We start from the raw sequence: 14,519 nt of genomic DNA, 5'->3' as shown, positions 1-14,519 counted from the left end.
TTTATTGGAATTGAATAGTTATTAATTGGCTTAACTAGCTGGTTGAGTTAGGTGCTTTCACGACTAGTTGTATTTTAGGCCGTGACAGTTACTATTCAATATTTTAGTTTATGCAAGAACTTACTTTTTTGGTTATTTTTAATTCTTAAAATTTAGAAAATATCATTTCATAAATTAGCGAGGTCTTTCTGCGCGAATTAGTTTACTAGCTCTTTCATATAATTAAGTATTGTGTGTGTATGACTTTTCTTTAAATTTTCACATGCGACTATCAGGTACTAAAACCTTTCGAAGCAACAAGTCAACTTCTTACTAAGGAATAGTGTGTTTGGCAAAGTTTTTTTTTTGGGTGAACAATAAAGCAGTTTTCACTAAGAGTATATCACTGTTAAAAAAAGTATACTTAGAAATATTTTTTAAAAATTTGATCAAATATTAATTGTTATTCTAAAATTTAATTAGTCAAACTTTACTAAAAATATTTTTGGAAAAAAAAAGTTTTATATTTTAGAAGGTTAAACAAAGAGGCTATAAGAAGCTCCATTAATTAATAACATATCAAGTAAGCAACGAAATGAAGAAGAATCTCCAGTCAGCCATTAATGTTGTGGTTTTATCACTTGTACTTATCTCCACGGAATCATCTCCGACTGTCTGCATTATCGGCAGCGGAATCGGCGGCTCCTCCGTGGCGCACTTCCTGCGGAGCTATTCAAACTCCGAAATCGGCACAATCAGAATCTTCGAGCGGCACGATGCTGTCGGAGGGCGCATGGCAACGGTGACTATTTCCGGCGAGACATTCGAGGCCGGTGCCTCCATTCTTCACCCCAAGAACTACCACGCTTTGAATTACACTAAATATCTAAATCTCTCTGTCCGACCTTCTGAATCTGATTCCTCATTTGGCATTTGGGATGGACGCGAGTTCGTTTTCAAAACCTTCACATCCCAATCGAAGCTCCCTATATTCCAAAGCCTTGTGTCCTTCGCCAATTCCATCTTGTTTTTCTTTCGCTATGGCTTCTCTCTGTTTCGCATGAGGACCTTCGTTGAGGTATTCCAACTTCACTAGCAATTGTGGAACATGCCAACAGCTCCTTTTTTCCTTTTCTTATTAACTAAAAATTTGTGGAAATTTAATGAAAAACAAGATTTTTTAGTTAATGCTATAGTGAAAAACTGAGGCAGTGGGCAAAAGATTAGGAGAATATAGTTAGTATAGCTCTATTTTTCTGTAAGTTAGTAGTGGGATCTAAGGAGCAACTTGCGGTGTAGGTATTTAAGAGCAAACAAGGTAGTTAATTAAAGGGACCGAGGCTTTGTTAGTTGGTACAGATTTCTATGCATATCATATTTATATTTGATTGTGAATGTTGTGCTTTTGGCATTTAGGACCATGTTTTTGTGCCTTTGGTTTGTCCTGGTAACAATGTACACAGTTTGTTTTCGTTCTATAGATTTCCTTATCATAATGCCGTGCTATATTATACACTTAGTGGCGGAGCCACATTCTTGAGAAGGGCGGTGTCGAATATGGAGTTAAGGAAAATTTTACTAAAATTTTTAGGGTAGTGTTGATAGTTATAGAAAAACTAGGGCGTAGCTGGCCGTTGCCCTCTACCTCCCGGCTCCACCACTATTACGTTCATAGATTGGACATAGTGCTTTGAAAAGAATGTATATATATATATATATATATAAAATTTTTGGTTCAGTGTTGTGATGGCCTTGTTCATGTATAATGTTGTTTGTGAACATTGTAGACACACTATAAGCTATGAGGGAATCACAGTGCTTACGATGTTGCTTCCTTCATTATGGTTCATTCCACCTATTATCATAGCGTTTACAATTTCAACTTTTTTCTTGATGGAGTCCTTCCACTCGATCTTTGACTGCATGAGCATGGTATACAGTTTAAGAAGATTCTTGGTCAAGTTCCAGCTAATTGTCAAGACATTTGCATTCTGCAGAAAGTCCTTGAGCTTCTTGTGATGTTGTGACATGGAAATTTGTTTGTAGGGCACCGTGGATAGTTTCTTGAAGTATTATAAAAGTTTTGAGTCGCGGCCAGTATTTGAGACTGTGGAAGAGATGCTTAAATGGTCCGGGCTTTACAATATGACGAAGCGAACATTGCAGGAGGAGTTACTAGATGCTGGTTTGTCTCCTCGACTCATTCAAGAACTTGTCACGGTAAGAAGAAACCTCTGTTCTACGTTCTCCATGTATGATTCCTTTCATTTTAACATGTATCCTGTTGCTACTCCTTTTTTGCTGTGCTTGAAATTGGCAGAGGTCATACCACTCAGTATGTTAGTGCTTGATGGTAACTCTTGCCTATTCTGCAGTTTATTGTCATCCTTTATTTTACAAGTGGCTTCATAAAACAAGATGAGATTAGCCTTTTAGAATATAACCAAGTTTGGTCTTGTTATCTGCATACTCTTTACACTGTCAGATGGGTAAGGGTAAAGATGACATATCATTTTTGTTGTTTTTTGAGGTAAAGTTAACAATCATGTTGGCTATCGATACAACAATTGGACTTATGAGAAAGTGTCTGATGTCCTTAATACAGTAGATGCTAAAGTTTGTACAAGACAATGAGTTATTTTGATAAGTCAACATAATTTATTAATATGACGCCAGACTGCTGATTTTACTGTACGTGCTCACTTCAAATCTCCAAAAAGATTCAAGTAGTACAGTATGGACTGTATATTCTATTCTAAATTACAAATGAAACACAAGAAGTCTTTTGACCTCTAGAATGTACTTTGAGCCCTTGACGATTTCTCTTAAAAATCAACCATATGATGGACATTCCACAACTCCTTCCTAGCATCCATCTTCCTTAGTTTAGATAACCTCCATGCAATATCAAACATAGAATAAACTAGGGCCGATATATCTAAGGTAAAGTGACATCCTCATTATTTGCGATTAACTTACTATTTTTAGTCTCATCCTTTTCAAGTTACTCATTGTTACTATAGTTTCCAAGCTGCACAACAGATGAAAACTATTGCTTAGCTGTCTCTATCTTCCATAAGGATCTCCATAGACCTAAACGCTACCGTTGATAATTCAATCGTGATATGACTTTACTGAGAAGCTCTTCGTGGATGATCTTCTCCATTATACTTTCTCTCCATTACCAAAATTTATTATAGATTTATGTCCTCTGCAAGGAAGCATCAATTGTCTTGACATCCATCTTGTCTATGGTCTCCTTGTCCTTTGTTATCCAAAATATGCAAGAAAATTTCTTTACCAGAATTTCCCACCCAAACATTCAACCAGTACTAGATCCTGTTACCATTACCAGTTGTGTTCTTGATCAACAGTTTTCCCTCAGTCCTCTGCTACTTTGCCTATGGTGTTTTCAATGTAATTGTGAGGCTAAACCATGTGGCTTCATGACTATATGATTATAACAAGTGTGTCACGGTTGTTGAACAAGAAGCCATGAACAATAAGGCTTTGCTCCCAGTTCTAGCCTTTAGTTACTTAAATGTTTTTGGCGCCATAGGCTCTCTTTATTACAAGTGAAAAGATTTACTAGCCTCTGATTGTGAAAAGCTTTTATTATGATTGTTACTCCCTTCTTCCATTTTATGTGACACTCTTTTCTTTTAAGTTTGTTCCAAAAATATTTACACCTCTCTATATTTTGAAATTGCTTAATATTCCCACTTTACGCTTAGTAACACTCTGTTGTAGGTATGGCATGACATGTTTGAAACCACAAGATCCTAAGATTATTTTTAGTATGTTACACACCCATACACTCACACATTATAGAGCTTATGTGTATAGAGTTAATTCATTTTTAAACTCCATTTCCAGTCAAACACACTATATCTTATATATATGTTGGTTAGCTTATGTGTCAAAAGTCCCCTTGGACGCGCCCCGTGGCGTCCCGATAAGCCTCCCAACGCCTAGCGCCACGGTCGGCCCCGTGGTCTCGGCAGCGCCAAGTGACAAGCGCGCATGCGCCTCTGTCGCTTCACCGATAATCAGTGCCAGCGCCCAGCGGCTGGCGAATGCTATCAGTGCCGCGCGCACAAACCATCGTGTTGCCAACAGCGCCACACGCACAGACAGTGCCCCGCGCGCAGATCTAATGCCAAGTACCAGCGCCCAGCCGCTAGCAGATCCAAATAGTGCCGCGCGCGCCCACAGCAATGCGCGCGCAGACCCTGATGCTCAAGACAAAGTTGCTGCCATCGGACTTGCTTCCACCTTGTAGAAGACTAAGTCCTTTTCATTGTAATTATAGAGTAGTTTTACTTCATTCATTTTCAGTGTGCTTCTACAGCTTTCTTAGGTCAACTCACGTAACTTTGGTTTATTTTTTTTAAGCATTATTAAGGGGGACCAAAGCATTCAAACATTCAAGCATTCAAACAATTCTCTGTACTGGTGTCTTCCCCCCGACACCGCATAGCATCTTGTAATGGCTTTCATTATCATCAATACAATCATCAGCTTTCATCATCAATTGCTCATTTTCCGTTGCTCAATTGCTCACGACATTGGTTTTCCCGTACGGCACTGACAATCTAGTCTAGCGTACGGAGGAGACCTCAGTTGGCGCATAGCAACCGCACTGACATCGGTTGCTTAGCCTTACGTCGCCCTTCCAAGGAACTTCAGGAAGGCGCCGCGTAACAGTTAGTATCAGAGCCTAGGCTCGACATCGGACGAGGGAACTCATTGCCATCATCATCACCATTTCTGACCATGGTGAATTATGGGGATCGCATCACGACCCTTCAAGAGACGGTTGACGAATTATGGCCCATCGTGGATACGTTGCCTGATCTAAAAACCAGCCTAGTGCAAAGGTTGGACGACCTGGACCGCAGAATGCGGCAGGCCGAAATTGACATAGCAAATATCAGTCGCGACTCTGAGTAAGACCGGCAAACGGCAGCCGTCGAGGCAACCGAAATTCATGGCAAATTCGAGGGCCTCCAACAGGAGCGTGCCGAGGATTTAGCCCATCGGGAACTAGAGACAGACAGACTGACCGTCATGCAACAAACCATAGACAACTTGACAGGCCAGCTCAATGTTGTCAATGCTGCCCTTCAAAGCCTGCCCAAAGGAGGCGAAAACCAAATCAGGGGTGCCATGAACATTGCCCCCGTGCCACAAAAGCTGAAAATTCCGGAGCCAAAGCCATACAACGGAGCCCGGGACGCTAAAGAAGTGGAAAACTTCATCTTCGACATCGAACAATACTTCGATGCCGTAGGACAATTGGAAGAATCCAAAAAGGTAGCAACTGCTGCTATGTATCTTCAAGGCGATGCAAAACTCTGGTGGCGAGTCAAATACGAAGCCATCAAGGCCGGTGAAGATACTCTCAACACATGGGCAGAACTGAAGGCAACCATACGTCTGCAGTTCTTCCCCGAAAACGTGGAATACAATGCACGGAGAAAATTGCGTGAACTCCGCCACACCAAGTCGGTGCAGGACTACGTGCGTGAATTCTCCGCACTCATGCTAAACATACGGGATATGGGGGACAAAGACAAACTGTTCACATTCATAGAAGGTTTGAAACCTCATGCTCGTATGGAGCTGCAAAGACAAAGGGCGAATACCCTGCCCAAGGCCATTCAAGTTGCAGAGTGCCTTGGGGATTATCAGTTGGAAACTCAGAAGGATAGGCCCCAACCGCCTGTCCGAGGGGGATACAACGGGAGCCAACCTAGCAACGGTGGCCCCAACAGAAACGGAGGAGATCGAGGTGCATCCAAATCTAAGACTCCTTCCTCAAGCAGCAACAGTGCTGCATCAGTCAACAACCATAAGGGGAGAAAGCCCCCATCAGAATGCCGTCATTGCGGCGGGGAACATTGGAACAATCAATGCCCCAATACACAAATCAATGCTCAACAAACTGTTGACGATGATGAGTCAGATCAGGACGGCTCAGAACAAGTAGGTGCCTTCAACGCATTTGTTGGCTCCATTCATGATACCTTGGCGGGAACCAGTGCTGGCAACCCCAAGAAGAACGCATGCCCAATCGATAAGAAAGGGAAAGGAAAGGCGGATGTGAGGCCTCCCACAACACAAAAGAGGACCTTAATGTTCGTCGACATGAAAGTAAATGGCAGACCTATTCGTGCATTGATAGACACGGGTGCTAGCCACAACTACCTGGCCTCAACTCAGGTGCAACGCCTCGGTCTAGCAGTGAAAAAATGCAAGGGTCGTGTCAAGGCTATCAACTCTCCATCTCAGCCAGTGAGTGGAATAGCCAAAGAAGTGCCAATGAAGCTTGGCCCATACAAGGGAATATTCGACCTACGCATAGCTATCATCGATGACTTCGAACTGATAGTGGGATTGGAATTCCTCAGGCAGACCAACACCATCCCGGTGCCATATGCCAACATGCTCCTAATGATGGGAGACAACGGGGCCAAACCCCGCACCATACCATGCATACCCATAAAGATGGCCGCTGGAAACATCTCGGCCATGCAGTCAAAGAAGGGAACCAACAGACCTGAACCTACGGTTCCGGCTGCCCTCAACATCATCAAACAAACATCAGATCATCGGCGTCCAACAGCTCATGGCGCCCCTCATCGTGTGAAGACTTGTCAAGCATTCCAAAAGGACAAGTCGGATCACTCAGCACAAGCGGGACTCTTGGAGCCGCTACCTGTCCCACATAGACTTTGGGAAAGCATTTCCCTGAATTTCATCACACGATTACCCAAGGTCGGAAATCATGCAACCATCATGGTGGTAGTAGACCAATTTTTCAAGTATGCTACCTTCATCGCAGCCCCACAGAACATATCGGCAGAAGATACAGCTCGACTCTTCTTCTCTCATGTTGTCAAACTTTGGGGCATGCCCAATAACATCATTAGTGACTGCGACCCACGCTTCATTAGCAAATTTTGGACCCAACTCTTCAGTTGCCTCGGATCCAAATTGAGTCATAACTCAAACTTCCATCAACAAGCAGATGGCCAGACAGACCGGTTCAATGACATGCTAGAGGAATATCTCCGCCAATTTGCAACCGGGTCACATACACATTGGGTGAAGCTTCTGGATGCTCCTCAGTTGTGTTTCAATTCACAAAAGTGCGCCCATACAAACAAAAAAGCTTTTGAAATTGTTACCGGACAACAACCGCTACTCCCACATAATGTGAATGCACCAAACATGCCAACATCTCCTCGAGCTGCCAGTTTCTCGATAGAATGGGAGCAAACTTTGAAGATAGTGCGGAGCTATCTTGTCAAAGCCCAAGAGAGGGCAATGAGGTATGCCGAACAAAACCTTCATTTTGCCCAACATCAAGCAGGGGACAAAATGATGGTGAGAACCCCGAAGCGGAACTTGTTTGCAAAGAGGACCCAAGATCCTCGCCTATTGCAAAAATACATCGGACCTTTTTCCATTGAAAGGCGCATCGGGAAATCCACATACCAGCTGAACACATCAGCCTGGTGGAGAATCCATCCAGTCTTCCATGTCAGCCGCCTCAGGCCATTTCAGAAATACATGGAAGATCATTCAGAAAGCCACCTCACAACACCGAGGGGAACAGACCTCCCAGCCAACAAGAGCCTGACCAATCATCATCATCCGGCAGGTAAGGCTCCGAGGACGTCGCCAACTCAGGTGGGGGAGAATGTCATGGGCTGCTTTCCATCATCGACCCATGACCCCTTGGACGCGCCCCGTGGCGTCCTGGCAAGCCTCCTAACGCCTAGCGCCACGGTCGGCCCCGTGGTCTCGGCAGCGCCAAGTGACAAGCGCGCATGCGCCTCTGTCGCCCTACCGATAATCAGTGCCAGCGCCCAACGGCTGGCGAATGCCATCAGTGCCGCGCGCACAAACCATCATGTTGCCAACAGCGCCGCACGCACAGACAGTGCCCCGCGCGCAGATCCAATGCCAAGCACCAGCGCCCAGCCGCTGGCAGATCCAACTAGTGCCGCGCGCGCAGACCCTGATGCTCAAGACAAAGTTGCTGCCATCGGACTTGCTTCCACCTTGTAGAAGACTAAGTCCTTTTCATTGTAATTATAGAGTAGTTTTACTTCATTCATTTTCAGTGTGCTTCTACAGCTTTCTTAGGTCAACTCATGTAACTTTGGTTTATTTTTTTAAGCATTATTAAGGGGGACCAAAGCATTCAAGCATTCAAACAATTCTCTGTACTGGTCTTTCCTCCCCCCCGACACCGCATAGCATCTTACCGCATTTTCATCATCAATTGCTCACGACATTGGTTTTCCCGTACGACACTGACAATCTAGTCTAGCGTACGGAGGGGACCTCAGTTGGCGCATAGCAACCGCACTGACATCGGTTGCTTAGCCTTACGTCGCCCTTCCAAGGAACTTCAGGAAGGCGCCGCGTAACAATATATATGTTGGTTAGCTTATGTGTCAAAAGTCTTTTTTCTTTCAGAAACCCCCTTTTAGTCAAACATCAAGACATAAAATGAAACAGAGGTAGTATATGGTTGGAGAATATCTTCAAATTGGTTGGTGATCGTTTTGGAGGTTTTCTGGGTATTGATGAAGATACAAGAAATAGGCACCATCTGAAATGGGCGAGAATATGCGTGAAAAGTTCCGATACACCTTTTCTGGCAACGGTGGAATTGATTGTGCAGGATCTTATCTTCAGAATACCTCTATGGGTAGGATCTGGTTTGTGGGTGGAAGAATGTAATCGGAAAAGTAACAGAGAAGGTGATCGGAGTAAGGAGGGTGACCATCGAACTTTGGCCCAGAACTCGAACAGTCGCATTAATGAGATGAACTTGGCGCCGTCGAGTTCCAAGATGAAAGTACAGGGAGTGGATACGCGTGATATAAGCGTGCCAAGAATATTTAATAACCTAAATTTGAGTTTAGGGAGAGGTGACGTGCCACTTAAAGGAAAGGGTAAGATGTCCTTTTGTAACCCTAGGCCCTCCACTAATTCTAAAACAAAGAATTCTGGGAGAGATTTTGGGCAAAAGGCTTTCAATAACAAATCTTTGAAGGGAGGCCCAAAAGATGCAAATAAAGGAAGGGGTTTTAAACCAAAAATGGGCCAAAAAGTCTTTAATAGACCAAAAGTGGCCGACCCATGTATTACTTACGCATCTGGAGATCCAAAACTGTCAAATTCCTTTGACCCACTGCTTGTCGAAGTAGAGGCGAACAAAGAGAAGATAATTTCCCTGGAGGAGAAGGATTTGGAGGACGTACAGTCACAAGAAGATACAAATGAGAGTCTATGGGCTATTGAAATGGCAAAAGAAGCAGATGGAAATTTGGAAGACGATTCGAGCAGAGAAGATACAACTTACAATTCAGATAGGGAGATGGAGAGCATGCTAAGGGGGTATTCAGATAATGATTTCGAGGAAGTCCCACAAGAATTTCACCTTCACATTACAAGTGAAGATGAGATGGAAATCACAACAGCCCAATAGATACTAATGCTTCCATGGCAGGAAAGGGAGAACTTAAACATGCAAGAGAGATTAAACCAGATTGAAGCATCCAGATGGGTAAAACGACACATGACAAGAATCAGCAAGCAATTGGGAGTGAATTCAACAGAAAGAAAAATTGCTGGAAGGCCAAAGAAATGTGATTCTTCTGCTAGCAAAATTGCTTCTCCTGGAAAAAAAGTGTGAGAGAAAAGAAGCTATTAGAGTTTGGGGTTAAATTTAAAGGGGAGTCCAGTGTTGGTGGGGAAAATGGTGGCAGAGGTAAGGATAGGAGGGTTCTATCTATTTCAAAATGAAGCTGAGAATTATTTGTTGGAATTTTAGGGGTATGAATGATAGTGGGAAAAGAAAATTGATTGATTTGCTTTTAAGGAGATGGAACGCGGACGTTGTTTGTCTATTTGAAACAAAAATGAGTGGTCTCAGGCAGGATGATATAATGCAAGTAGGGGGGTCTAGGTGGAGTGAATGTGTAGAATTGGAGGCTCAAGGCAATAGTGGGGGAATTGTGGTGTATTGGGGTAAAAGGAGATGGAGTTGCATGGACAAATATGTGGGACATCATTCTATTACTACTTTCTTGCAAGAGGAAAACTCCGGTTTTCAGTGCACGTTCACAGGGGTCTATGCACCTTGTGACAGGAAGGTGAGGAGAGTTGGCTGCAATTTATGGTTTGACCTTACAACCTTGGGTAATTGGAGGGGACTTCAATGCTGTCAGATTTGAAGAAGAGAAGAAAGGTAACGCTAGAAACTACAGAGCTATGAGGGAATTTTCCAAAATCATTAATGAGCTATCATTGCTAGATCCACCACTTCATGGAGGCTCCTTCACTTGGTTCAGAGGGGAGAATAATCAAAGTGCTTCCAGAATAGATAGGTTTCTATTTTCAGAAAGTTGGGATGAGTAGTTTAAACTTATAAAACAAAGGTTACTGCCCAGGGTGACCTCAGATCACTATCCTATTTTATTGGAGTGTGGTGATTGGACTAAGGGAAAAGGTTGTTTCAAATTTAAAGACATGTGGCTGGAACATAAGAATTTCATCGAGTTGGTGGATAATTGGTGGAATTCTTACCATATACAAGGCAGGCAAAAAGACTGAAGTTGCTAAAAGAAGATTTTAAAAAATGGAACAAAGAAGTCTTTGGTAATCTGGAAGAAAGGAAGGTCAAAGCTTTGTCACAATTGGAAGCTTTGGACCTAAAACTGGACTGATCACGCCCAACTATGCCTCCTAAGAGGTCTAGCGGTCGTTGGAAATATAATCCGGTTTTCAAGTCCGTAGTCGAATCCCACATGGAATTAACCTACTAATTATAACCACTAGTTTCACACGAATTCAAGTAATCAACCTTCAGAAATATTAAATAACGATTTGAATGTTTACTAACTAAGATCAAAGTAATTAAAATGCAGTAATTCATCGGCCAAGCACATGAAAATTCTTATTATAATGGGTGACAGTGACTTAGTTGATTGATTCATATGGTTACAGGTCTTTTAGATTAACTGACCGTCCTCATGATATGCTTGGGTTAAGATGCCTCAATATGTACATCTTATGCATGTGTACTGGTAAAATAGAAGGTTATTTTTAATAGGAAAGATGAGGTGTGTATTAGTAAAATAGGAGATTTTTTTAGGGGATGAGATAGGAACCATGGGCGAGTTTTTTCATTAGATGAAGAGAGATTTATTCAGAAATTCTCAAATATCTGAATTTTTCTGCTTCAGCAAACTTGATGCTGCTTCAAGATTGAAGCAGAATTTTAACCTTTTGATCAATTTAAAAATGGCAGGCACAATATAAAGTTTGAATTTGGATCTGAAATAATTGAAATACAGCATTTTTTTTGTTTTTTTATCAACAAGGTTTCTTGCCCTTGTAGGTTATCACAAGAATCAATTATGGGCAAAGTGTCAGCATCAGTGGACTTGCCGGTGCTGTATCTTTGGCTGGAAGCACAGAAGGCTTATGGTCAGTTGAAGGAGGGAATCAGCAAATGGCTGCTCAATTGATCAATCATTCAGATGTCAAATTGCACCTTAATGAAGAAGTAAAGTCAGTTTCTTTCCTGGGGGGAAATTATCAACTCAATACCATGAAAGGAAAGATTTACCCATGTGGAATAACAGTGGTTGCCACACCTTTAGATGAGCTGAAAATTCACTTTCTTCCAGAAATTTCAATACCTGAGAGGAAATTACAGCACACATATACAACTTTTGTTAGAGGTCTATTAAATCCTGTGAGCACTCCATCTCATGATTTGTTTGTTCTTCACTACAGATACAAAAATTACTCAAAATAGAATCTCATTATGCTTTCAAAAATTACTAAAAAGGAAAGCGCTAGTGTTATTCTCCACTAATTGGGATGGTTTTCTCTGCAAGGCTTATTTGGCTTTAGGTTCCATATCAGATATTCCACAACTGGTGGGCACTGTCGAGACACCTGATGTTCCTTTTTCAAGCATCTCAGTTATTAAGCAGCATAAGGACAATGATATGACATACAAGGTGTTTTCTCGAAGATCTCTTGATGATGCTTTATTAGATCAGATCTTCAGGTATAATCTTATATGGCTAGCTATTTCATCTTTTATCAGAAGTAACTGCATTTGAATCCTTTCATCTACATAAGTTGTTTCTCTATAAGCTAAAAATTTGTGTACCATGCAAAATAGCCATTGAGTTCTTCTGATGCAGCCATTGGAGTAGCTGATCATCTAGTTTGACTCCTTGGGTACTTGTACTAGTGATGTATGTGAGATTTACCAAAAAACTAGTGACGCATGTGAGATTGAGCTTTATAAAAAAAACTAGCGACGCATGTGAGATTGATCAATGATATGTTAGGGTTTGAATTTCTTTGATTCCGTGGTTATTAGATTCTTACAAGGAACTATTGCCTAATCAATTCTCCCAGCTATTGGTTAAATGTTAACTATCATGACTTAGATAATCTCCATTGCCATGGAAACAGTTGACCAATCTCAAAATCATTTGTCTAATTCCAACCAACTACATCAGCCAATGTTACTTTAGGCTCCATCACCAAAAGAAAACTAGGAGAAAAGATAAAAGACTACATAATTCATGTGATTCTTTTATGCATGGAGGATTTATAGAATTATGTACTCTTTTTTCTGTGTACTCTTGGAGAAGTCAAGAGGCATATTATTACGACTTCTGGATCCAAGATTCTTAGGTGGCATGGTGAAAGTTTATCTTGTAACCATTATGATGAGTTACGTAATATTGCTGCTATGATTGCGGGACTGTACAAGCATCATGGATATCGTACAAGCGATGTTTCTTTTGAAAAGGGGCTCATGGCTCAAATTGTCCTTTTATTATGTAGTGCCTTTGTCTTATTAAACCAGTTTTTTACTTCTGGGTTTGAGTCACGTTGGAGGGTAAGTGTGGAAACACTATAGATCCTCCTAATTTGGGAGGGGTTTAAAAGAAAAAAAAAATTGATTACAGGCTGAGCGTTTGCATTTTTGTGTTTGCAGTGTCAGAAATGAGACAGTCCGGATAGACTGGGCTGCATACCCGCACTATCATGCTCCTGAGGTATTTGCACCCTTTATCTTGGATGGTCAGCACTTGTACTATGTGAATGCTTTTGAAAATGCAGCTAGCACCATGGAAACTAGTGCTGTTGCTGGTGAAAATATCGCAAGGCTGATTCTTTCCAGACTTACTGGCCAAAAACACTTGAGTTCAGTGAAATTGGAAAGCTTTGGTGATGATGCATATGATGTGCATGCAGACTTGTGAGTCGAAATCACTTGCCTTTCTCCATACATGTAGAATATGCCAGAGTTTTCAGGTGTTGAGTGCCTAAATTTTTTACTTGCTATACAGCTGTGGTGTATCCACGTCCTAATAAGTTCAGCTGTGAAGTATATGGTTCTTTATTCTCCCTTTCTTTATCCCGATGTGGATAAAATGATATACAGACCACGTTTGTCATATATTACATACATCACACTAGATAGATATCATATTCATGGAATAAGATTCACTTTCAAGATGCCTTGGTGGCGAAATGGTAGATGCACCTTCCAGTACGGCTACCTTGTTACGACGTCACTCCAGTCACTTGTCCTGCCTTCGGCATCCCCCCCCTTGTGGTTAAGTGAATGACTTCAGGCATAGTTAGCTTCCATAGTGTGACGGGCGGTGTGTACAAGGCCCCGAATAGATTGCCAGTGTAAGCCGGAGGAAGGTGAGGATGACATCACGTCATCATGCCCCTTATGCCCTGGGCGACACACGTGCTACAATAGCCAGGAGAAATGGCCTCGCGGGATCCATATTTCTATGACATAAGCACGAACTTAATGAGAAACCAAAGATTGATTGATTGTAACTTCTAATTGGTAAAAGCTTAGGGTACTCTCTACTGAACTGGGGAGAAAAAAAACATTGTATTTATTAGAAATCATAGTTCAAGCTTTGGTGGGTGAAAAAATTTACATAAATTTCCTTATAAAAAAAGAAAAAAGTCTACATAAATTATAGCGAGGTAAAAGTACTTTTATTCGGGGGTGTAACTAAACGTGAATGCTCTTTAGGTTGTACTAGGGCTGCTTATCGGGCGATCAATTAGATATTTGCTTTTAACAGTTCGGCTTATTGATTACTGGCTTTTACATGTACTAATCTGCTATCCAATCGGTAAGATATCGGTTGGTTTGGTATAACATTAGCTGTCGGTTATTGGTTGGTTTATCGTCTAGAAAGTGGCCGGTAAAATATATGCTAAAAAATCATTTTGGACGGGATCACCTCAATGAAGATGACTCACAACTGTATTTTGCCGGAATTAGCCATGGAAACACCAAAGAGTTTATGTAGAGATTATTTTCGACTTTGCCGATTTCTCAAAGGAAAGAGGAAAGAAAACGAGAAATAAACACACTAACATTTTTTTCTTTTCCTCTAGCTCTATTTAAAGTATAATACTTATCCTTAGGGTACGCGTGTTGCTCG

General features: G+C 41.7%; 1 protein-coding gene across 1 annotated transcript; it reads left to right on the top strand.

Moving 5' to 3' along the window:
• Window positions 1–547: 547 nt before the first annotated feature.
• Window positions 548–13,557, top strand: LOC107773308 (farnesylcysteine lyase). The gene is made up of 5 exons (XM_075229654.1): window positions 548–1,057; window positions 2,026–2,199; window positions 11,405–11,764; window positions 11,910–12,085; window positions 13,034–13,557. The coding sequence occupies exons 1-5, from the start codon at window positions 575–577 to the stop codon at window positions 13,299–13,301; spliced, it is 1,461 nt and encodes a 486-aa protein (XP_075085755.1). The 5' UTR covers window positions 548–574; the 3' UTR covers window positions 13,302–13,557.
• The last annotated feature ends 962 nt before the right edge of the window (window positions 13,558–14,519 follow it).

Source organism: Nicotiana tabacum, chromosome 14 (assembly GCF_000715075.1).
Source record: "Nicotiana tabacum cultivar K326 chromosome 14, ASM71507v2, whole genome shotgun sequence".
NCBI lineage: Eukaryota > Viridiplantae > Streptophyta > Magnoliopsida > Solanales > Solanaceae > Nicotiana > Nicotiana tabacum.
This window is presented reverse-complemented; position numbering and strand designations above follow the sequence as displayed.

What these genes read in the sequence shown, in the direction of transcription:
- LOC107773308 (XM_075229654.1), top strand. Translation starts at nt 575, where the DNA reads ATGAAGAAGAATCTCCAGTCAGCCATTAATGTTGTGGTTTTATCACTT. An exon ending in GCATGAGGACCTTCGTTGAG is followed by an intron (nt 1,058 to 2,025) that starts GTATTCCAACTT and finishes ATTTGTTTGTAG; the next exon opens with GGCACCGTGGATAGTTTCTT. An exon ending in TTATTAGATCAGATCTTCAG is followed by an intron (nt 12,086 to 13,033) that starts GTATAATCTTAT and finishes TTGTGTTTGCAG; the next exon opens with TGTCAGAAATGAGACAGTCC.